This window comes from Oncorhynchus tshawytscha, unplaced genomic scaffold (assembly GCF_018296145.1).
Source record: "Oncorhynchus tshawytscha isolate Ot180627B unplaced genomic scaffold, Otsh_v2.0 Un_contig_4803_pilon_pilon, whole genome shotgun sequence".
In the NCBI taxonomy this organism is placed as follows: Eukaryota; Metazoa; Chordata; class Actinopteri; order Salmoniformes; family Salmonidae; genus Oncorhynchus; species Oncorhynchus tshawytscha.
Genome location: NW_024609813.1, coordinates 539,705 through 564,233, shown reverse-complemented (window position 1 = coordinate 564,233; position 24,529 = coordinate 539,705). Strand labels below are relative to the sequence as shown.

Below are 24,529 nucleotides of genomic sequence, written 5' to 3'. Positions count from 1 at the left end.
GAAAGACAACTGCTCTTTCCATGAGTTGGTCCTGCTGCGCCCGCTGGGTGCACGTTTTGGTTTTTGCCCTAGCACTACACCGCTGATTCAAAAAACCAACTCATTTTTAAAAAAAACTCGTTTTTGCCGGAATTCTCCATTTCTAATATGTGTAAACACAAGTGCGGGATTTACTTCTGGGTTAACAGAGATTAATGCATGCCCAATGACCATAGTTTAACTGTCATACATCAATGGTCGAACCAAATCAGAACCCCAAATATAAGCCTGTTTTAACACATAGATACATTGACATTCAGTTGGTGTATGTTTTTTCAAAATAGAAGATTTTTTTGAGTAAATAAACCTACTCATTATTTGACTGTTCTACTATTGACTGACTATATACTATCTTCTAGATATCCTTCATGTTGGGACATACCAGTGATGGGGCAGAATCACACCCGGTGACATGGCTTGTACAAGGCAATCCGCTTTAGAGTACATTCAAAATGGAAGGAGACAACTTGTTGAAAGGCTCCAGAATCTGTCCCTCATTGTGGAAAACCTGTTCCAGCGCAAGGTTCTTCAAGAGGAGGAAGTCAGTAAAATTCAGGCAGAAGTTGACCGTTTTGACCAAACCAGAAAAATACTGGACTGGGTCACGGCCAAGGGAGAAGCTGCATGCTACGAGTTACTGATGATTCTAGACATCACAAGGAAGAGGACCTTAGACAACGCTGACTTACAGCCATGGATCAGCTGCTTCCCCTTCAAGGAAGATCCAGAGATGACAGACTACCTTGTTGGCAAGTGATTATTATATTATACAATTAGTATCCAGTACATAGTATACAATTGGCTGGGCAGAAAATATATATATTTTTTAGGTGCGTTTGATTAAGCTTACTGTGTGCATCGGGTGGACAGGGTTTCTGTTGGCACAGTGCATTTACTCTCGCTTTTCCTTTGTATCATTATTTTAGGTTCAAAACCCTGTCACAGATATCAGTCACAGCTGAAATGTAAAGCTCGAAAGATCACAGAGGCTGCATGGAAACAAAGCTGTAGTCTCCTACCAGAGAGGTGTAGAAATGAGGTGACTTTCTCTTACACTCCTCTTGTGTTAGATACAGACGTGCCTTCATCTCTCTCTAAAATCGAAACGAAGAGCAAAAGATGCAAGAAAGCTCGCCCTAAAAAGCTAAAGAGCTTCATCCCCGTGGCCAAAAAGGAAACGTCCCCGGCTGACCTGCTTAAAACACCCAAGAGAAGGATCCTCATAGTTGGAAAACCTGGAATTGGAAAGACCGCAGTCGCCCATCAAATGTTGAACCTCTGGGCACAGAAAGATCACAGAGAACTGGATGACATGTTTTACTTTGACGTGAGAGACATTTCACCCAGCACACATCCCATGAGACTGGAGGACCTTCTCTTTAACATGTACAGTGAGCCAGAAGAAAGTAGAGAAGAAGTGTTACAGGATATTAAGAAGAATTCTGAAAACGTTGTCATCATTTTTGATGGAATCACAGACCTCTCCTCTCATTCGGTGATAAAGAAACTTGTGGACAAGGACCTCCTCCTTGATGCAAAGATTGTGATCACATGCAGACCAGAGGTTCCATCAGGAGACTTCCTGACAGACTGGCATTCGTTCAGAGTGGAGGTGAAAGGGTTCAGTAATGAGTCCATCCGGGCTTACTTAACAAAGATGTTGAGTGCTGAGCCTAACCCTACGCCAAACCATGATTCCTTGAGCATTGTGTTAAACAACCTAGAGTTGTTCAGTCTGTGCCATGTCCCGATGTATGCATTGATGGTGGTTGCCTGCATGTATTATTCCACCCCAGAGGCTTCTAAGCAGCCATGGCCTACAACTAAGATGTACATCAACATCCTCCGTTACTGCATCCTAAAACACAGTGGCAAACAGATGAATGATCTCGACAAGTGTCTCGCAGAAAACAGAGAAAAAATATTGTCTTTAGCAGAAATGGCTTTTGATGCAACACAGCAAAAACCGATGAACTTGACAGAACTGAGCTGCGAAGTAAAGCAGTGTCCAGTTTTCTTTCTTAGGGGCTCTTATGATTATGGTCGAGCCCACAGTATCAGACACTTACTCTGCATTTCTCCATTACACAATGCAGGAGTTCTTTGGTGCCCTTTGGCTCTTACAGAATCCAGACAAAATCAGAGAGGTTCTACAGAAGTGCCAGACTGAAGAATGGAAACACACAAAACACATGGTTCCTTTCCTGTGTGGGCTTCTGAATGAGAGGAATATTAGACTGGTAAATGGTCTAGTTCCAGCTCAACAGATCAAGAAGACGTCAGATTGGTTCTTCAAGGAAGTGGTGAACACATTTCTTCCACTTCAAACAAACCAAGATCATGCAGAAGGTGGTGCTCCTGAGTTTGAGAGAGATCTTCTGTTTTTATGTCAGTGCTTGTATGAATCTCAGTCTACTGAGGCCTGTTTGCTTCTTCTGGACAAACTGGACTACAATCTAGACCTGGATGAAGAACATCTTGATCCTCACCAGTGCTGTGCAGTCTCCTATATGATCAGTCAGTCTGCAGAGAGAAAGGTTGACGTGGACCTGAACAGCTGCACTGTGTCAGACCAAGGACTAAGGCTGATACTGGGCTCTCTGAAGAATGTCCGATATCTCAGGTAATATTTGTTATGTATTTGTGTAATTTAGCTATCTAATGCACCAATTTATTTCCAATGAACTAGTCAATAAATAAAAATGAGGATAAGGCAAACCTTATCCTAAACTTGATACATTTATATGTTGTATTCTCCTCCACTCAGATACTGAGTTATAAACACCTCTATTTCATGCTACTTTGAAACTTTTTGACAAATGTAATTATAATAAACCCCTTTCTGATCATAGATCTGACCCCTCAATGCTGTGTCAACTCTGGACAACTTTGCTGCGCAGTGAGGCAGACATTGACTTCACTCGCTTACTTGGGCTCTGTGGAAATGAGTTGCACCTTCCATTCCAGGGTGAAAGACGAGTGTTTGAGAGAGCAGAAGAAGTGATGAAGCAGAGCCTAGAGAGGGTTAACCTCTGTCTACACTGGGATCGGAGAACTCTTCTCAGTGAGGCTCTCAGCAAGACCATGTTAAAGTGTTTAACACATATCAACAAACTCCAGTGAGTGTGTACACTGCCAGTACATATTTATTCAATGTCTTTGTGACTATTCATTCATTTAAGTCGATTACAAACATAGGTTGTCAATGTAAACAGGAACAATATCAAGAGGTTAATATCTAGACAAAGAAGTCACTGCAACAATACAACAAGATAGACACATGGCAACAGCATTTAGTAAAAGAGGCAGTCAATTTCTACCTGTATTTACAGTATCTAAACAAAGACTTTCTTATGCTTTATGGTTCAGTTTTACCCCACTACAAGATCAGAGAGAATCCCCTGAAAAACTAGAGAAAGAAGAGAAATCAGTCCTACTAGATTTGTGTCTACAAGTAGGATTATATCACAGAGAAACGTTCCACGGTGCTGTGAACACACTGCTGTCACTGTTCTCTGTGTATCAAACTGAAAGATATGACATCCTGCTGGATCTGTACTCTCATGTGAAGGACTATGAGACTCAAACAGGCAGGAGTATCCTTCCAGCATTACAGCCAGTTTACCAGTCAGCTCCTGCAGTCTGGTCCATAGACCTCTCAGAGAGAAAGGTCTCCCTCCTCCTAGAAGTGCTGAAACTCCAACCAGAGAAGAAACCAGTAGAGCTGAAAGGCTGGTCAGATGAAGAGATTGAGTTGAGGAGTTTCCTTCAGTGTCTGCCCTACATCTCACAGCTGAGGTGAGTTGAATCAGTACAGTTCATAGATTGTAGTTGTCTGTCCCTTTATTTCCCTTTAGAGAGGTTTGTTTGTAGCTTTCTGCATTAGCCTAATATGCTAAGTATACACATACTGTTTTGAAAAGATGCAATCTTACTATGTAGTCTACGGAACAATTGAAGTGCATGATGAGTACAGAGAGATAGTTGTACTTTATTTACTATAATGTAACCATTCAAAATTCATATCCTCCATCCAACACTTTCTTCATCTCTTTAATGTTACACTGTTTGTTCAGGTTTGCTCCACCACAGGATCAGATAGAATCCCCTGAAGAGTGGAGAAAGAGAGAGAAGACATTCCTACTGAATCTGTGTCTTCAAGCAGTCCTCCATGAGAGAGAAACCATACGAACAACTGTAGAGAAAGTGTTGTCACTGTCTGAAGTTTATCAGGGTCGGAAATGGGATCTCCTGCTGGATTTGTACTCTCATGTGAAGGACTATGAGACTCAAACAGGCAGGAGTATCCTTCCAGCATTACAGCCAGTTTACCAGTCAGCTCCTGCAGTCTGGTCCATAGACCTCTCAGAGAGAAAGGTCTCCCTCCTCCTAGAAGTGCTGAAACTCCAACCAGAGAAGAAACCAGTAGAGCTGAAAGGCTGGTCAGATGAAGAGATTGAAGTGAGGAGTTTCCTTCAGTGTCTGCCCTACATCTCACAGCTCAGGTGAGTCTGAACATGTGTGGTGGTTAGTGATTATGTGATGCTAGTGATTATTGTCTTTTAGAAACCTGGTAAATATAAAACTTCAAGTGTTGGTGAATCTGGTAACATTTATACTCAGATTTCCTGAATTAACATGTTGCGTTAAGAATTGTCACACATAGATATTGTTAATTTCTCTAAAATTATATATTTTTTCATAAAACAGAAGCACATTTATGTAAATGTTTAACTACTTCATATATATTTTAGCAATGACTGGTTTCATGTGTCCATCCATGTCTGAATCAGCTGTTACTGTCCTTGTTGCAGTTTCTATCTATTGGAGTCTGATATCTCAAAGCTGATCAAGTTCCTGGTGGGTCTCCTGTCTCAAGCAGCAGAGTGGGAGGAGCAGTCAGGAGAGAAGACACTGAAGCTGGTATCATCAGTGTGTACTTACACAACCTTCTATTTCTGTGATGAGGATGATTTTAATGAGTCGCTTCAATGTGATTTCCTGCTGGATCTGTATTCACATGTGAAGGACTATGAGACTCAAACAGGCAGGAGTATCCTTCCAGCATTACAGCCAGTTTACCAGTCAGCTCCTGCAGTCTGGTCCATAGACCTCTCAGAGAGAAAGGTCTCCCTCCTCCTAGAAGTGCTGAAACTCCAACCAGAGAAGAAACCAGTAGAGCTGAAAGGCTGGTCAGATGAAGAGAGTGAAGTGAGGAGTTTCCTTCAGTGTCTGCCCTACATCTCACAGCTGAGGTGAGTCTGAACATGTGTGGTGGTTAGTGATTATGTGATGCTAATAGTGATGTGTCTTTATGAAATCTTGTAACATGAAACCTCAATGTTTACTCAGAATACCTGATCTATAAAACTCGTATAACGTTATGTCATGGCATATTATGTAACTTTCTCTGTAACATCACATGGTATTACTTTTCCATAAGACAGTTCAATATTCATGTATTCTAACTGTCGTTTGATTTCATGTGTCCCTCATGTTCTGCTGTTTCAGCTGTGATTCTGACAGGTTCTTCCAGTGTGTGTGTGAATCCATCCCTGTGAGGTCCAGAGAGGATGCCCAGCAGTTGGCCTCTCTCCTCCAGGCCTTGGGCTCCACCCTGTCACTGGGAGGACAGTTACCCAGGAAAACCTGCAGGTCTGTGGTGAGAGTGCTTGGCCTCTGTGCCTCCAGAGTGGACCTCACTCTCACCCCCAGCAAGATCTCTCTGAAAGGAGCCTCGCTTCTCTTCACACATGTGTCACAGCTACACAAGCTCAGGTATGTTTTGTAAGCTAGATTTTACAGGTCTATTTAGTTTGATTTCTTATTGTGCATTTTATCTGAGAAGGTTTCTCTGTTTAAAAGTGGCTTGAGTTTATTTTATTTTATTCCAGGCTGAATGTGGGCATGGCAGTGAGACTGGCCAGACTGGCTAGGAGGACAGGGAGAGGGGGTTCTCCACTGACGGTCCCAGAGCTCTCCCTGGTCCTAAAGAGCAGCCAGCCACCAGAGAGAGTGTTATCCAGGGCTCTGAGTAGTGTGGCGTCCCTGCTGAGACTCTGGACGGTGCAGTGTCTGGACCTGACTGACTTCTGCATCCAGGGTCACTCTGTCATCACACTGCTGTGTCACCAAGGCCCTCTCACTCTCAGGTCAGTTTGAAGCTGTTGTTTTTAAAGTGGTAGCAATAAGTAGACATAGTAACTTATGTATGTGTTCTTATTTATATTTGTGTTATTTACTGCCTTTATGTTCCAACCTCCTAGACTGCACTCAGACACTCTGCAGCAGCTGGCTGTGGTTGTGTATGAAGCTCAGGACAAGGACTTGACTCGGTGGTTCCTGGAGAAGGTTGGTGGAGACCTGACCACCTGTAGGCTGGACTGGGAGGTGCTTCTCTCTCTGCTGCAGCATTCAACCCACAACATCACAGTGGACCTCAGGAAGAACAGGTTTCTAGAGAAGAACATCTCAGATCTTCTCCCCTTTCTGGGAAGGGTTATATTCAAGAGGTGAGTGAACTTAATTTTATATTTAAAGACTTTTTAGAAAGAAGAAAACAAATATTTTACAGTGACATTATTTTGAGTTAAACTCTGTATTATCATTAGGGTTATATTCAAGAGGTGTTTGATCTTTAGTTAATATTGTTGTTATGTGAGTTATCCTTTTTATAACCTTAACATAACCATGACAATCCATTCTACATCTTTCTGCAGGCTCAGTTCCAGCTTTGTGAAGTCCACCATCAGACAGATCTATGACAGTAGAGCCAGTGACTGTGTGTCCAGTTTGTTGAGGTCTTCAGACCATTGGATCAACCTGAATAGCAGAGAGCTGGACAGAGTGGACTGTACTGCGCTGTGTTTCACCCTGCAGCACAGCCACCAAGTCAAAGTCAATCTCCTGTGGACCTCCATACCACCGGGGGAGATAGAGAGCATCCTGCCTCTTCTGGACAGAGTCTCCCAACTCAGGTTTCGTTGGCACTCTTTGACCATTCTAGAATGGATAGAACTGTGACGCTTTACACTGTCAGACTGATTTTAACCACTAACCCTAACCTTAGTGTAATGTACTTACCTTTCCCTCAGGGGTGGAATTGAAGGGGAACGCGTGGGAGTTGACGTGAATCACAGAGTTGTAGTGTGTTTTATCAGTGTTTTATTGTGTGCTGGTGTGAAATGAATCCTGTCTCTCTCTTCTCTCCTCTCCTCTCCTCTCCTCTCTCTCTCCTCTCCTCTCCTCTCCTCTCCTCTCCTCTCCTCTCCTCTCCTCTCCTCTCCTCCTCTCCTCTCCTCTCCTCTCCTCTCCTCTCCTCTCCTCTCCTCTCCTCTCCTCTCCTCTCCTCTCCTCTCCTCTCCTCTCCTCTCCTCTCCTCTCCTCTCCTCTCCTCCTCTCCTCTCCTCTCCTCTCCTCTCCTCTCCTCTCTCTCCTCCTCTCTCTTCTCTCTGTCTCCTGCTGTAGTGTTGACAGGATGCTGTTGCTGAGTTTCCTGCGCTGCCTCTCAGATCCTGCAGGGGGCACTATCACCACCTTCAGCAATAACAGCAGCAGCAGAGCTGCTCAGGGCTCTGCAGCACAGGTTGGACTTCTCCTGCTCCTCCTTTGTGGACCTGTCAGCTCACGACCAGGGGGAGGCGCTGTGTCTGACCACTGTAGGGCCATAAACTCTGTTCTGAAGCAGAGCCAGCACAGCACACAGCTGGTTCAGAACCCGACCCAGAACCAGTCCCGAAACCAGCCCCAGGTGCAGCTCATCCTTAAAGACTGTGAGGTGGAGCACTGAGAGAGCTGCTTCCCATCCTGCATATTGTCAAGCTGAGGTTAGATACACAAGGACAAACTAGTTTATAAAAGTAGGAGTTAGAGCTGTCTCATAATGTTATCTCTGGTTATTGTTCCCTCAGCCCCAGCAAAGCTCTGCTACTTCAGCTGGTGGACCATGTGTGTGAGGGGATTGAAGAGGGAGTGCTGAGACACGCAGAGTCCCTGTGCAGAGCCCTGGATGGGGAGCTGGACCTCAGTGAGACCAGGCTGAACCAAAAGGCCTGTGGATCTCTGGCCCTGGTTCTGGAACACTCAGAGGGGCTGTCAGAACTGGACCTCAGCCACTGCCAACTCACAGACCGCCATCTACAGCCCCTGCTCACACACCTGCACAAAGTTGAAGTCCTTGAGTGAGTGGGTTTCACTCTGTGTGTGTGTGTCCATGTGACTACATGACAAATGTCTGATCCTTCATTCTCTTCCTGTTTCTGTATTGTAGCCTGAGTCACAATGACATCACTGATGATCTGACCAACAGAATTCTCCAACTGGTCTCCACCAACACTTCAATCTGCACCGTACGGTGAGTGTGTGTGATGTCAGTTTGTGTGTGCACGTGAGATCATATGGTCTCTTTTTCTGGGTGCAACTATTTAATGTTGGTTGTCTGTAGTGTAATGTTCTAAAACTAATAATGATGATGTTAGTGTTCTTCTCTACAGGCTCTTCAGCAACACAATCAAGGACAGAAGTCCGTTCCTGACAGACAAGAGGTTTGAGATCTGGTGAAGCAGCATCAGGTCCAAGTCCAGACAGAGGAAGCGAAGATGGATGTTGAAGAGGTAGAGGAAGCGAAGATGGATGTTGAAGAGGTAGAGGAAGCGAAGATGGATGTTGAAGATGGGTGTAGTAGCTACGAAGCCTCATCTCATCAACCTTAACCTGGACACTAAACGTATCCTAATTTTAACCAATTCTTAAATATTGAATGAAAGCCACATCCCCTTAGTTTTTAGCTGACCTCATCATGGTGTCAGAAGAACTGCAAGTGGTGTCATCAGGGATTTGGGGACTAAGGTATTGTAAAAATAGTTGAGACTCCAGAACTCTGTAATGTTCTGAGTGTAATGGATAGGAATGTGTAGTTTTATTTACCTCTTACATGGTTCTGAAAAACACAGGAACATGTGTAGTATAATGTTTTTTGAGCTTTACATAAGTAGATGATTTTTGTGATCTGACAATTTGTGAAATTCCTTCTGAAGGAATGGAATGTATTTGTGCTTTTCTAGTCTAGTATTTATCAGGTTGATGTGAATGTGTTCTACAGTTGCAGTGGGAGACGTAATACATGAGTGTTTTGTTGCAGGTCAACCTCATGGTATTGTTACTCAGGCTAGCCCTGTTGAGAACCAAGCTTCCCTATTCAGGAAGCAAGGGGTGTGTTGACTTCTCTTGAACGTTTGCTATGTTGTGCAACGTTTTGTACTGAATGACACGTTTCCCCAAAATGTTCTTGAACAGACTTTGAGGTACGTTTGGTGGGTGTGGCGAGGTGTGGCTTGAAGCAATGAGTGACATATTTGTAAAGGGCAGTGGCCATGCTGACAATATTCTCCAACCCACAACCCAACCCCTCCCCATTTTTCAACTGGTCGTTCAGTACAGCACCGTTTACGTTCAATTGAACCGTTTCAGAACGTAGAAACATACTGAACGCAGCCCTGGTGAAGTTCAGGGCAGAAAGTAGCTACAAGTGGGTGGAAACCATTGATGCCTCGCAACACGTCAAACCAATCAATTGCCTTGCTTTGGCGGAGCACTAAAGGTAGCCACTAGTGCCATAGGAGGAACAGTGTGTGAGGATGCCCAGGGAATCGCTGATGTATAACATAGGCTGTATGTACACAAACCATAACAAAAATGCCCTCATCGACTTGTGAAGAACATTACACGCAGCTTCCCTTCTAAGGGCATGTGGGGGAGGTTTCTTGAAATATAACATCCAATCAAAATGTAGCCGCTGGAACCCAGCAGACCATTCTGTTTTGGCTCATACAAAATTCTCCAATTCTCCAGCATGACAACAATGTGATTTTGGAGGTATGGCTACATGAGACTAGTACAAGCCTTTCTCATATCAAAACAGACAAACTAAGAAATAATATATGAATATTTTGTTTTTTAAATAAATGTACCTTGAGGCCCATGATTGGCTTTTGACTGTGTTCTCTTCAGGTTGAAATCATTACTAGTGAATCCTAAATAATCTGTTTCAAGTTAATGCTGGTATTAAAGCAATCCCATGTGTATTTATTTTAATGAGAATTTAAGTTGAGAGCTAAGCACTATGGACCAGCAGATGGGGTTGCTTCAGAGAGCCTTGACTGGGGTTAGAACCTACAACCATGATTCAGAGAGCCTTGAACAACGCCTTTCTTTATTGAGCCCACAGACAGAATTCTCAGGCTATGACTCACTCTCCAGCTAAGGGCCGATGTTGGTTGAAGTCTTTAGCTTATTCCTTTAGTCCCGCCCCATTTTACCGTCACAGATTTATGCTGGGATCTTTTCCAAGTGTGAAGTAGCTGGTGGCTCTTGCCCTTGAAGCATGGTGTTACAGATTCAAGCCTGGACTGGTCAATGTGGTTTTGGTAGCACTAACCTGATGGTGATAGAAGCATTGGATTCCTTCTCCGGTTAATCCTGTGGTTCGGATCAAAAGTGTCTACTTTTTCCTCCATAACCACTGCTGGTTACTGTTCCATATCCGCAGGGGGGAATCCCAGGATGAACTACTCCCCACTTATCGCTTTCTTCCGGCCAACAAGGCACAGCCATTTTATGTGTCACAGCTACTCCCAGCAGCCTTTAACCCCAGCAGCCAAAACTTGCTCAGCAACAGAGTGCTCAGTTTTAAGGCAACCATGATAGAGAGCCAGCACTGGTTTCAAACCTACAACGCCAGAGCCACAGACTTCTTAACTTCTTAACATTCGTTACACTTCGGATTCTGACATCGATGTTTATCACCTAAAGCAGAAGTGTTGAGTTTTGAACCTATAACCTCTTGGATGAAAGGCAAAGTACTCAAAAAAATCTATTCTAGCTCTTAAATTAAAGGGCAGTAGCCTACATTTAATCTATGATTTTCAATTACAGCATTATTTCATCTGCAGTTATTCTTCTGATATTTATTCTGTTACCAATAATATTTACATGTTAATATTGTCTTCTGATTACAATTATTATGTCTCAGGTTGCATTTAGTTCAAATATATTAGCTTCCAAAATGTAAGTAGGTATATCTAGCTGTCAGATGACACGTTCTGAATGTCTGATGGAATGGCTTGGCCTGCACCTTGTAAAAACCCATAGTGAATGTCTGATGGAATGGCTTGGCCTGCACCTTGTAAAAACCCATAGTGAATGTCTGATGGAATGGCTTGGCCTGCACCTTGTAAAAACCCATAGTGAATGTCTGATGGAATGGCTTGGCCTGCACCTTGTAAAAACCCATAGTGAATGTCTGATGGAATGGCTTGGCCTGCACCTTGTAAAAACCCATAGCGAATGTCTGATGGAATGGCTTGGCCTGCACCTTGTAAAAACCCATAGTGAATGTCTGATGGAATGGCTTGGCCTGCACCTTGTAAAAACCCATAGTGAATGTCTGATGGAATGGCTTGGCCTGCACCTTGTAAAAACCCATAGTGAATGTCTGATGGAATGGCTTGGCCTGCACCTTGTAAAAACCCATAGTGAATGTCTGATGGAATGGCTTGGCCTGCACCTTGTAAAAACCCATAGTGAATGTTTGAAAAATATGCACACATTTTGCAATCTAAAGGTTGCGTATTCGAATCTCATCAAAGATTACTTTAACTAATTAGCAATTTTGCAACTCCTTAACATGTTAGCTAACCCTTCCCCTAACCCCTAACCTTAACTCTTTAAACTAGCTCCTAATCCTAACCTTAACTCTAGCCTAGCTAGCGTTAGCCACAACAAATTGTAATTTGTAATATATCATACGAGATGGATGATGGACTTCCACAAAACTTGAGACATTGTTGCATTGTGTTGTGTGATACAACTGCACATTTTAGATTTGTCCTTTTATTGTCCATAGCACAAGGTGCACCTGTGTAATGATCATGCTGTTAAATCATCTTCTTGATATGCCACACCTGTCAGGTGGATGGATTATGTCAGCAAAGGAGAAATGCTCACTAACAGGGATGGAAACACATTTTTGCACAACATTTTAAAGCAATAAGCTTTTTGTGCGTATGGAACATTTCCGTAATCATTTATTTCAGCTCATGAAACATGGGACTAACACTTTACATGTTGCGTTTACATTTGTGTTCAATGTAATACATACCATATGAAACGTAACATACACTATATGGAGTGTCTCGGATTTACATTTACTATACTACATCTACCACTGAGTTCAGGTTGAGCTCACCGGCAGGGAATTCGTAACAGCCACCCCTACGTATGAGTATCATATTTACAAAAATTAAGAATTCCCTGCTGGAATGTCAATATGAAGTCCATTTGGCAAAGGCAGGTCCACCCCATCAGCAGCAAGCAGTAGCCAGGGGACAGTGTTGAAAGTGTCCATATAACAAGTACTCCGTGGCATGGCTAGTCCACGGCTGCACTGTGGAGGCAGCAGGTTTCCAGTCAGGTGCTGGTGGTGTCTCCCCAACAGAGGAGGGCCACAACCCAGCATTTGGAGAGCAGGCCCGAGGTGTGCTGTCCCACTAGTGCAGGAACTGGAGGACCCCGGATGAGGATAGATGGCGTCGCTGAGGCTGCCGAGTGGACTGGAGGGCCGACGAATGCTGGGTCAGCCGGGGTTCTGGCTGCTGCTGGTCTAGTGAAGGGGCCTGTGGCCCTTGGCTAGGCGGGTGTGCTGACTGAGGCTCCAGCTGCAGTGTCGTCCGTTATTTTTTTCCAAGCCCACAAGCTTCACAGGACTAGTCAGACGGTCATTCAGTGACTTTGCGGTAAAAATGATGAGGTGAATAGAGCCATTCCACATTTCCACATTTTATTACACATTAAAAAATATCCTGAGCTTTCTTATATCTCTCAGATACAGGAAACATATTTCAGAACATACTTCCTTGTTATGACATTTTTTTTACCATCTGTTTTGCCGTGTGTGAACGTGTTATTCAATGTGTTTCTATGGGATAATAGCACCCCCTACAGGAGTCCTTAAATTCTATATGAAATGGCTAAATGGTCTTTGGTATGAACATCTTAAAGGCCCAGCGCAGTCAAAAACGTGATTCTTCTGTGTTTTCCTGTGTTTTATAGACTGAGTATACCAAACATTAAGAGGACCTTCCTAATATTGAGTTGCACCCCGCTTTTTGCCCTCAGCCATCCAGACTCAATTCATCAGGGCATAGACTCTATAAGGTGTGGAAAAGCCTTCCACAGGGATGCTGGCCCATGTTGACTCCAATGCTTCCCACAGTTGTCAAGTTGGCTGGATGCCCATTTGGTGGTGGACCATTCTTAATACACACGGGAAACTGCTGATTGTGAAAAACCCAGCAGCGTTGCAGTTCTTAACACAAACCGGTGCGCCTGGCACCTACTACCATACCCTGTTCAAAGGCACTTAAATATTTTGTCTTGCCCATTCACGCTCTAAATGGCAGACATACACAATCCATATCTCGGTTGTCTCAAGGCTTAAAAATCTGTTTATGTTATGGAAACAGCAGGTGTTCAGAATGTTTTGTACATTCAGTGGTAATGTAAGAGTTGTTTGAGAAGACTGTTTTGATGGGATGGAGTTCTGGCCTTCCATGGTGACATCACCATGCGTTAATGAGTGAATAGACCATATTCACTAATTAAGGCTATATTTCACAATAGGCCTACTCAGGCCACCTTTTGCAATATGCAATTATTCATGTAACAATCATAACAAATACTTCAGAAATATAATCAATAATATTCACGGTGTCATTGCCCACACTTTGATTGTCTTTGGATTGTAGACACACAAGTCTTCCTCTTGGTTGATCTGCACCATCCCAACACCTGCTGGTAGCCAGGCAGAGTCAGAACAAGTGGTAATTGGCTATGATCAGAACTCTTCCAAAATCCACCCTTAGTTTCAGAACCCCCCTGTCGGATTCAGGAACACCTAAGGGGGTATTTAATGGCTTTTTGGACACCAGCACCAAGCATACCATCTCTGGATGGTGTGAAGCCATATCTCTGTAGTGTCACCGCAGACTGTTTTGTTGTTTCAAGATACATGGCGTAGACACGGCAACCTTCAGGGGTGACTTTACTCTTAACATGATTGTTTTTAGATCAGTAAAACATACAGTATTTGCTGAAATGAGATATTGCATTTGTAGGTATGTTACATTATTTCATATTGTAGGCAAATTATTTTGTTGTTTGACTGAGGAAGGGGGAGTAAAATATTTTGTAGAATTCATCACCAAATGGATTCACTGCTCTACTGTGAAGTTGTCACGTACCACCCCATACCATCGCAGGTAATGACAAGAAAAATGGTTTGCAATGTATTTCAACAGTCTTTCATACTTAGAAGTTATTTCCAGTTATCTCCAGTTATCTCCATGACCTTTCACTATCTTTGGGTTGCAGACACAGTCCTCCTCTTCCATGCCAACCTCAGGTGGAACCCAGCCAGTGTCATAGCCATGCACAGTGTGCCAGGTCTTCTGCTTGGGGTGGTTCTTCTTCTCTATGATAATAACCTTCCCCACATCCACTCTGACTTGAAGTACTCTTTTCTCCCAGTAGGGGGCACCAGGGGGGTTTTCAATGGCTTTTAGAATGTCCCAACTAACATAGGCACCAGTTCCAAGAACACTAGTCTGCACTTGGTGTGAAACCATTGTTCTTAATAAACTCTGCTGTGGTGCTGTGGAACATCACATATTCTGTCTGGTCTTCAGGAAGTGTGTTGCTGTCTAGAAAGTTGATGTAGTATGGGGAGTTAGCCATAAACTAGAAACCAAACTGCAACTGAATACACCTCTGCTGAGATGAACTGTATTATAAGTCAATACAATGCACAATAACACATTGTAATATTAAATAGTCCTTTAACTGAAACTGTTACACCAAATAGTGATATTTATACAATAACAATATGCTGAATCACTATTGTTACAGTAATATTACAAGTGTTATAACATTATCATGCTTATATATAAATGTACATTGTAAACAGGGATTGTTTAATATATCTAAGATAAGTGTCCAATAACAAGACTGTTTAATAAAGACTGTTGTTTATTATACTGTGTATGCTTAGGAAACAGTGCTTCTTACTGATCTCGCTACTGTGCTTTCCACTAGTCAATAACAAGACTGTTCATTTGTCTAGAATTACAGGATATTTTTCTTACCTGCTATTACTTGACAAATGCAGGATTATTATACTGTATTCTTAGGAAACCTACAGTAGTGCTTCATACAGAGTGCTTTACTGATTTCATTTCCTGGTTACAACTCTTGTCTCTACAGAGATGGATAAGGCACACAGAGCAGGGATCTCCAACTGGTGGCCCAGTTAAATGGTTGGACATAAAAGACTGTAAAAACACCAGCAAATCAGCTCCAAGTGATTTTCATTTGGGAAATCTGTTCTAAGGTATTTCCATGTATAATAGAGGTTTGTAATTATGTTTTAGTCTAACATATTTGTTTGTGCTTCTTGCGGTCAATTTGCAGTCTACAAATGATTTGTAATTATGTTCCGGCCCCCTGACCATCCGTTCGAGAAAGAAATGGGACCTGCGGCTGAATCTAGTTGATGATCGAAGACCTAGAGCATAGTAGTCCCTCGGAATGTAGAACCATGACACCTCTATGTAAGGGGAAAGCAACAACACCCACTCAGATAGTACAGGTAGTCTAATGAATACTAATGAAAGAAATGGGACCTGCGGCTGAATCTAGTTGATGATCGAAGACCTAGAGCATAGTAGTCCCTCGGAATGTAGAACCATGACACCTCTATGTAAGGGGAAAGCAACAACACCCACTCAGATAGTACAGGTAGTCTAATGAATACCGAACTATAAACATATATGGTATCCCAATCTGAGCATTTCAAAATGTCTGACACCTTCCGCAAACAGTGAGAACTCAGCTGCTACCTGTCTGTGGAAGTCTATGGGAGACACAACATTGACTAAATTAGTTTATATATTTCTGCAGCACAGATACTTCAATAGAATAACTGATTGGAATTAGGAGGGGGGGAAACACAACAAACAATGTGAAACTTGTTAATTTGAGATTTATTATAGGAACAAGGATCATTGTTACACATGAATTATTTACATCACGTAAATATGAATAATTGATATGATGAGGTTAAATGATTGATTGCATATAGATTGACATGTGAAATCATCTTGTGGGCCTGCAAAATATAGCTTCTTCTTCCTATGAACTGCATCATGTGGGTCCGTCTGATTCTAACCATCCTCTTCTGGTGACCATGAGGTGATGCTGGATGCTCCCACTGAATGCAGAACGCCATCAATTCTACAGTGACGGGTTTAACCTGCAGGAAACAGAATAGAATACAAACTGTCTCAATTAAAACCTGCATGTGTGTATAGTGGAACTCACATTAAGTGCCCTTCAAGCCTTCTACTGTAGGGGTACTTCCATTGTGATAAGGTACTGACTGTGGCTCAATATCACTCACATTTTCATGGTGGACACTTTCAGCATTGTCAGCACTCTGATTCTCTTTGGGTCGAAAACACAGTCCTCCTCTTGGTCGCTATTCACCATGCCAACACCAGGTGGAACCCAGGCAGAGTCATACCCATGCTTAGTGTGCCAGTTGTATTGCATGTCACCCTGTTTGTTAATGATCTTAACCTTGCCAACATCCACCTTCACTTTCAGAACCATCTTGTCTGAGTCATCGGCACCAATGGGGTATTTAATGGCTTTTCGGATGTCTCGACTGAGGTAGACACCTGCACCAAGCATCCCATCTTTGGAAGGTTTGAATCCATTTCTCTGTATTTTCACAGCAATCTGTTTTGATGTTCCATGGTACATCACATAGACGTGGCTGTCCTCAGGGGAGACTCCACTCTGAAGATGACGGTATCTAGATCTGTAAGACAAGCAGACAGTTTTTGCTTCAATATGATATTATATGAGCTTCCATTCTTCACATAGTTTATTTAAAATAATGATTTGTTAAAGGAGACTTGATTTTTAGGTCATTGGGGAAATGTAGTTTTTTTTTTAAATTCCTGGTCGTCTGACCTCCCAAACTAGGCTCTAAAAACAAATCCATTAGAAAGCTCTAGAATGTATCTATTGCGTCATCACAGGTAAAACCAATCAGAGGGTTTGTACTACAACAGTCTCTTTCATACTTACATGGTCTTTTTGTTTACTTTCATGACCTCCATGACTTTGATTCTCTTTGGGTCGTAGACACAGTTCTCCTGTCGGTTGCTTTCTACCATATCGACTCCTGGTGGAACCCATGCAGTGTCATATCCATGCTCGGTATGCCAGGTCTTCTGCATGGGGTGATCCTGCTGGTCTATGATCTTAACCTTCCCTACATCCACTCTGACTTTTAGTACTCTTCTCTTAGAGTTGGAAACACCAAGAGGGTATTCACAGGCTTTTTGAATGTCCCGTGTAACATAAACACCAGCACCAAGCATGCTGATATCTGCTCTTGATAGTATGAAGCCATTCTTCTTAATCAGCTCTGCAGCCTCTACTGAGGTGCCATGGAACATCACATATGTTCTTTGATCCTCAGGATGTTCACCAGTGTAGAGAAAGTTGTCTAAGTATGGAGAGTTTGGTTTCATTTTCCTCAGGCAAGCCCTAGTCAACATGATGATTCTAGCTGTGAGAACCTGTGGAAAAATATGCTTTTATGAATAGACAAACTTCTGCAATCCTGTAGAAACAATTTAGATCTCCTACAGGGCCTTCAGAAAGTAGTCATACCTCTTGACTTATTCCACATTTGGTTGTTACAGCCTGAATTCAAAATTGATTCAATGTTTTTTTCTCTCACCCATCTACACACACAATACGCCATAATGACAAAATGAAAACATGTTTTTAGACATTTTAGCAAACTTATTATACACAAGTATTCGCACCCCCTTTGCCTTGACATTCCAAATGGAATTTTTATTTATTTAATTGATTTTGAATTCAGTCTGTAACAACAAAATGTGGAATAAATCAAGAGGTATGACTACTTTCTGAAGGCCCTGTGGAAGTAACCTGAAGTGTAATAAAAGGAGACTCCGCCTGCACATTGTGATACTTGCCAGTTAAATAGGAATTAAAAAGGGCAACATGTCGACCACAAATAGACTTTATCCAGGCTACTAATTCAGAAATGTCACATGCTTTTGCCAACTACTGTGTTGCCTTAGTATATTTCTTTGGCTCACATGAATAATACGTCAATAGTGCACAATGTACTTGGTATGTTACAAGCACTTGACACTTGTTTGTAATTTTATAAATACATTATAATTCAGATAATCTCTATTGTATCATTCACTTTTATAGAAAATACTATATATTGGATTATATCCTCTGGCTTGTGATTTACATTTTTCAATGCGATGTTAACATTTGTGAAGTAGCTAATAAGCAACTTTCTAAAAAGTCAAATTATAATTTGGTCATCCTTACCTGCTACTGTGGAATCAGATTCGACCAACCAGTCAGACTAATTCAGGATTATATGACAGAGTTTAGTTCTCGTTTCCCCTCGGGTTCCTCTCCCTCGCTCTATCCCCTCTCCCCCTCTCTCTCAAATTCTAATTCGAGAGAGAGAGAGAGAGCAAAGTCCATCCATATTTATGACCAGGATATCTCTTTGCTAGTGAAAAGCAACCACGCCAACTCAGATGAGAAAGAAGCCTAATCTAATGGGTACATAAACATGTCTGATACATCTTATTATTGCAAGACGTCTGGAGCATTTTGAAATTGCAATGCTGACACCTTTGACCAGTAAATGGATGTCTGTAGTGTTTATACATCAGACTAAGATCAGTTGTTGAGTCAATCTGAACAGTGAGTACACAGCTGTCATTTGCGACTAAATTGAAGATACTATTAGTCTATAGAAGACACCTATTGACTAATATTATACATTTTGTCCAGTAGGTACATTATTTTAAGGTGCATTATATATTTAAGTGCAGTATTGTACAGGTAAGTGCCAAAATAAACAAAACACCAACATAAAGTGTCATAATAGGGCATTGGGCCGCCACAATCCAGAACTGCTTCAATGCACCCTGGCATAGATTCTACAAGTGTCTGGAACTCTACTGGAGGGATGTGACACCATTCTTCCATGACAAATGCCATAATTTGGTGTTTTGTTGACGGTGGTGGAAAACGCTCTCTCAGGCGTTGCTCCAGAATCTTCCATAAGTGTTCGATTGGGTTGAGATCTGGTGGCTGAGACGGTCAGGGCAAATGGTTTACATCGTTTTCATGCTCATCAAACCATTACGTCACCACTAGTGCCCTGTGGATGGGGGCATCGCCATGGTAGTCAAAATAATGGCCTGCCCAGCATTTTTATACTATACATGACCCTAAGCATGATGGAATGTTAAGTGATTCATTAAACTCAGGGACCACACCTGTGTGGAAGCACCTGGTTTCAATATACTTTGTACCCCTCATTTATTCAACTGTTTCTATTATTTTGGCAGTTGCCTGTATTTTGCACATCAACAGGATTATTCAGAGTGACAAGTTCTCTACGGTTCCCTTCTTGATTCATTTTGGGTCGTAAACACAGTCTTCCTCTTGGTTGCTCGGCACCATGCCAACACCAGGTGAAACCCAGGCAGTGTCATACTCAATGTGCCAGGTCTTCCCCTTGGAGTGGTACTGGATCCACTCTGACTCTAATGGGCGATGTCAAAATGTTTCAACTTCATTATCTCCAGCACTGCCCCAACATCAACAACATATGAGAAAATTGCGTTTTTCTATGTTTTGTGGTAAAAAAAGATCATCGGTGTGCGTTTGTGTGATTTGAACAAATAATGAGTAGACGTTGCCTAATAATTCTCTACTAATTGGTTGATGATGTCATTGGAAACATTTTTTTTTTTAAACTACAAAACATAGAAATGTGCAATTTTCACACACTGTATGTTGATGTTGGGGTGGTGCTGGAGATGATGAAAATGAAGTTGAAAACACTTTGAAATGTCCCTTAAGCTACTCTTGCCTTAGTGTCTGGAACACCAAGAGGGTTTTCTTCTGGATTTTCGGTGTCAGGAGTGGATGGTTCAACTGTCCAGCATGATGCAGCAACAGTCCACGGTAAGAAGGAGCAAAATAGGCTCACAAAAGGCTGAGGATTTGATATGTGAATTGATGTGCAATCAATCATATAACCTTATCATATATTTTAGAAATATAATCAATCATATTTACTTGATAATGAACGTGTATCAATGATCATACGTTGTTTAAAGAAGGGTTTTCTTCCTATAATAAATCTCAAATAAACTGTAGAAGTTCCCTATACTGTTTGAGTGTTTTACCTCCACAAAATCCAATCAGGTTTTATTAATGTACAGCGTGTGTGGTGTAGAAATATATTGATAATATTGGTCAATGTTGTGCCTTCCATAGACGTATCAACGGTGTCTTCCTGTTAGTCGCAGACAGCAGTTGTGTGATCACTGTTTAGATCGACAACACATTACTGATTCTGATCGTAGTCTGATATACAAGGTAAAGGGTGGCTAATTTTGAAGAATCTCAAATATAACATATATTTTGATTTGTTTAACACTTCTTTGGTTACTACATGATTCCATGTGTTATTTAATAGTTTTGATGTCCTCGCTACTTTTTTACAATGTAGAAAATAGTCAAAATAAAGAAAAACCCTTGAATGAGTAGGCGTGCCAAACTTTTGACTGGTACTGTATAAAGACCAAAAACGTCAATGTATTTGTCAAAGGTGTCCGCATTGCAATTTTAAAACGCTCCAGAGGTCTTAATACGGCATGACGTTTCACATATGTTTATGATCATGTACCCATTAGACTAGATTCTAACGTGAGTGGGTGTGGTTTTTACTTACAAAGAAACAGAAAACCTAACCTTTTCCTCAAGAACCAGGAAATGAAACTTGAGTGGGAGGAAACCCTCACATACGGTATAGTCCTGCATTCGTCTGTTACTATAGCGGGTGAGAATAATGTTATTTGAAACACTAGAAGTTAGCTGTCTTATTATTGAACACTTGATATAGGTCAAATACTGTTTTGTTTACCAGTATTCACTTTCGAATGTTATAATGCTATTCTAATACTATTGTAACATTGATTCTGGATACGTTGAAAAGTTATTTAAACATTACAATTTGCTTTAACGGTTCCAGCCTAAATCATTTGCGAAATGGCTAGGCCTTAAAAATAGTTTTGGGGATTACAGCTCATTTGTCAGAGGTGTATTCAGCTGCAGTTTGATTATTATGGCTTTGAAGGGGTACACCAAGCAGAAAAACAAAACAAATTCACCATACTACTTAGAAAACATTCTTGAGACCAATGAGCATCCAGAGGATCACAAAGAATATGTGATGTTCCACGGCACCACAAAAGAGGCTACAGAGTTGATAAAGAAGAATGGTTTCACACCATCAAGAGAAGAACTTGGGCCTGGTGTGTATGTCAGTCGAGACATCGGAAAAGCAATTCAATACCCCCTTGGTGTTTCCAACAATAAGAGAAGAGTACTAAAAGTCAAAGTGGATGTAGGGAAGGTTAAGATCATAGATCAACAGAACCACCCCATGCAGGAGACCTGGCATACCGAGCATGGATATGACACGGCCTGGGTTCCCCCAGGGGTCAGTATGGTGCTGAGCAACCAACAGGGGAACTGTGTCTACGACCCAAAGAGAATCAAAGTCATGCAGGTCATGAAGGTAAAAGAAAACAACATGTAAGTATAAAATAAACTGTTGTAAAGCTGCTAACATTCTCTTGGTTTTACCTGTCATGAGCAATTGAACTTCACAGCAGTCAATTGTGTTTTGAGCTTTCCAATGGCATTGTTTTATAGTCTATTTGTGGAGGGCTTACAGATTCGTTTGAGATATTTTGCCTCAAATTTAAAATACTGCAACTGTAGAAGGTTGTACTTTTATCACATTTCTGCAAAAAACTGTCTCTCTTATCTTACAGATCTCGACACCGTCATCTTCAGAGTGGAGTCTCCCCTGAGGACAGCCACGTCTATGTGATGTACCATGGAACATCAAAACAGATTGCTGTGGATATACAGAGAAATGGATTCAAACCTTCCAAAGATGGGATGCTTGGTGCAGGTGTTTACCTCAGTCGAGACATCCGAAAAGCCATTAAATACCCCATTGGTGCCGATGACTCAGACAGGATGGTTCTGAAAGTGAAGGTGGATGTTGGCAAGGTTAAGATCATTGATGTGCAGGGTCACGACAGGCAATACGACTGGCACACATATGGGTATGACACTGCCTGGGTTCCACCTGGTGTTGGCATGGTGCCGAGCAACCAACAGGAGAACTGTGTCTACGACCCAAAGAGAATCAAAGTCATGGCATTGCTGAAAGTGGCCATCTTGAAAAAGTATGTAATATTGAACTTCTCTCACAAATCTCTAGATGGAAGTTTTCATTTTCCTAGAAGGCTTGCACTTGAAATATGTACTCCGCTACTTGCAGGTTCTAACATATTGTATGTGTTTCTCTATCCTCAGGTTAAACCCGTCACTGGAGGTTGAGTCTTGAAGGTGTATTCAAGGAGCATTACACTTCATGTTCATCAGGATAAGAGGATGTAACATGCTGCTATAGCTACACATTCAATATTGCATAGGAAGAAGCTATATTTTGCCAAAGGCTTGCTGATTATTGGCCATACACCTACTGTATATGCAATTAATATAACCTTATCACATTTTTAAAAACGATTCAATGATATTCACTTGACATAAACAAGGCGTGTATCATTGATCATAATTGTTCCGAATAATTGTCTTCCTATAATAAATCTCAAATAAACCTCTAAAAGTCACCCACTGTTTGAGTGTGTTCATTTCATCTGAAGCATTTTACTGCGGAAACATTGGCAATATTTAGTCAATGTTGTGTGTCTGCCATAGGTTTATAAGGTGTCTTCCAGTTTGACGCTGGTGGCAGCTGAATGCTCACTACTGTTTGCAAAAGATGTCAGCAGCTTTCAATGTCAGGTTGGTGACATACCACTTAAACATTTTAATACAGTAGGTTTATGGTTATGTATTTATTAGACCACCTCTATCTGTGTGGGATGGTTGCTTTTCACTTACATAGAGGTATCATGGTTCTACATTCTGATGGACTGCTATGCTCTCTAGAGACATAGTTATTTGTGGCAAGTGTGCCCTCTATTCATCTCTATGTCTAGTGACGAGTGGAAACCTGGAAATGAAACCTAAGCACGGTAGTGAGTCGTCACTAGTTACCTTAGCCGCAAAATCTTCAACCTCGCCTATTTCTTATTAAAGTGTGGTTTTAAACCTAACCCTAACTTTAACCCTAGCTGTAACCTCACTGTTAACCCTGATGACTAACCCTAACCTTAAATGAAGACCAAAAGGCACATTTTTATTTTCCTGCATTTGTGGCTGTGGTAACTAGTGGAAAGCACAGTAGCGAGATCAGTAAGAAGCACTGTTTCCTAAGCATACACAGTATAATAAACAACAGTCTTTATTAAACAGTCTTGTTATTGGACACTTATCTTAGATATATTAAACAATCCCTGTTTACAAAGTACATTTATATGTAAGCATGATAATGTTATAACACTTGTAATATTACTGTAACAATAGTGATTCAGCATATTGTTATTGTATAAATATCACTATTTGGTGTAACAGTTTCAGTTAAAGGACTATTTAATATTACAATGTGTTATAGTGCATTTTATTGACTTATTGATAATACAGTTCATCTCAGCAGAGGTGTATTCAGTTGCAGTTTGGTTTCTAGTTTATGGCTAACTCCCCATACTACATCAACTTTCTAGACAGCAACACACTTCCTGAAGACCAGACAGAATATGTGATGTTCCACAGCACCACAGCAGAGTTTATTAAGAACAATGGTTTCACACCAATTGCAGACTAAAGTGTTCTTGGAACTAGTGCCTATGTTAGTTGGGACATTCTAAAAGCCATTGAAAACCCCCCTGGTGCCCCCTACTGGGAGAAAAGAGTACTTCAAGTCAGAGTGGATGTGGGGAAGGTTATTATCATAGAGAAGAAGAACCACCCCAAGCAGAAGACCTGGCACACTGTGCATGGCTATGACACTGGCTGGGTTCCACCTGAGGTTGGCATGGAAGAGGAGGACTGTGTCTACAACCCAAAGATAGTGAAAGGTCATGGAGATAACTGGAGATAACTGGAAATAACTTCTAAGTATGAAAGACTGTTGAAATACATTGCAAACCATTTTTCTTGTCATTACCTGCGATGGTATGGGGTGGTACGTGACAACTTCACAGTAGAGCAGTGAATCCATTTGGTGATGAATTCTACAAAATCAGACAAACACACTCTTTAAAAGAAAATGTTAATCTTTTTGCCTACAATTTTGAATAATGTA

General features: G+C 41.6%; 3 protein-coding genes across 6 annotated transcripts; 2 read left to right on the top strand and 1 right to left on the bottom strand.

The window, feature by feature from the left end:
* The first annotated feature begins 970 nt into the window (after positions 1 to 970).
* LOC112238785 lies at positions 971 to 10,019 on the top strand. Of its 4 annotated transcripts, XM_042318680.1 has the most exons (14): positions 971 to 2,662; positions 2,892 to 3,158; positions 3,409 to 3,837; positions 4,116 to 4,544; positions 4,854 to 5,294; positions 5,551 to 5,817; positions 5,934 to 6,191; positions 6,306 to 6,551; positions 6,759 to 7,016; positions 7,516 to 7,865; positions 7,950 to 8,219; positions 8,309 to 8,392; positions 8,532 to 8,651; positions 8,682 to 10,019. In XM_042318680.1, exons 1-10 carry the CDS (start codon positions 2,073 to 2,075, stop codon positions 7,826 to 7,828), a joined length of 3,498 nt encoding a protein of 1,165 aa, XP_042174614.1. In that variant the 5' UTR covers positions 971 to 2,072; the 3' UTR covers positions 7,829 to 7,865; positions 7,950 to 8,219; positions 8,309 to 8,392; positions 8,532 to 8,651; positions 8,682 to 10,019. The 4 variants fall into 4 exon arrangements, with proteins under 4 accessions (XP_042174614.1, XP_042174613.1, XP_042174616.1 ...); XM_042318679.1 differs by having other exon boundaries at positions 8,532 to 10,019; XM_042318682.1 differs by lacking the exon at positions 4,116 to 4,544 and having other exon boundaries at positions 8,532 to 10,019.
* Positions 10,020 to 16,115: 6,096 nt separating this feature from the next.
* Positions 16,116 to 18,683, bottom strand: LOC112238789. The gene is made up of 4 exons (XM_042318685.1): positions 18,541 to 18,683; positions 17,245 to 17,741; positions 16,550 to 16,972; positions 16,116 to 16,402 (listed from the first exon to the last, which is right to left on the bottom strand). The coding sequence occupies exons 2-4, from the start codon at positions 17,718 to 17,720 to the stop codon at positions 16,384 to 16,386; spliced, it is 918 nt and encodes a 305-aa protein (XP_042174619.1). The 5' UTR covers positions 17,721 to 17,741; positions 18,541 to 18,683; the 3' UTR covers positions 16,116 to 16,383.
* A 2,093-nt stretch (positions 18,684 to 20,776) lies between these two features.
* Positions 20,777 to 22,952, top strand: LOC112238787. Its single transcript, XM_024407322.2, has 3 exons — positions 20,777 to 21,840; positions 22,083 to 22,505; positions 22,636 to 22,952. Exons 1-3 carry the CDS (start codon positions 21,368 to 21,370, stop codon positions 22,664 to 22,666), a joined length of 927 nt encoding a protein of 308 aa, XP_024263090.2. The 5' UTR covers positions 20,777 to 21,367; the 3' UTR covers positions 22,667 to 22,952.
* The last annotated feature ends 1,577 nt before the right edge of the window (positions 22,953 to 24,529 follow it).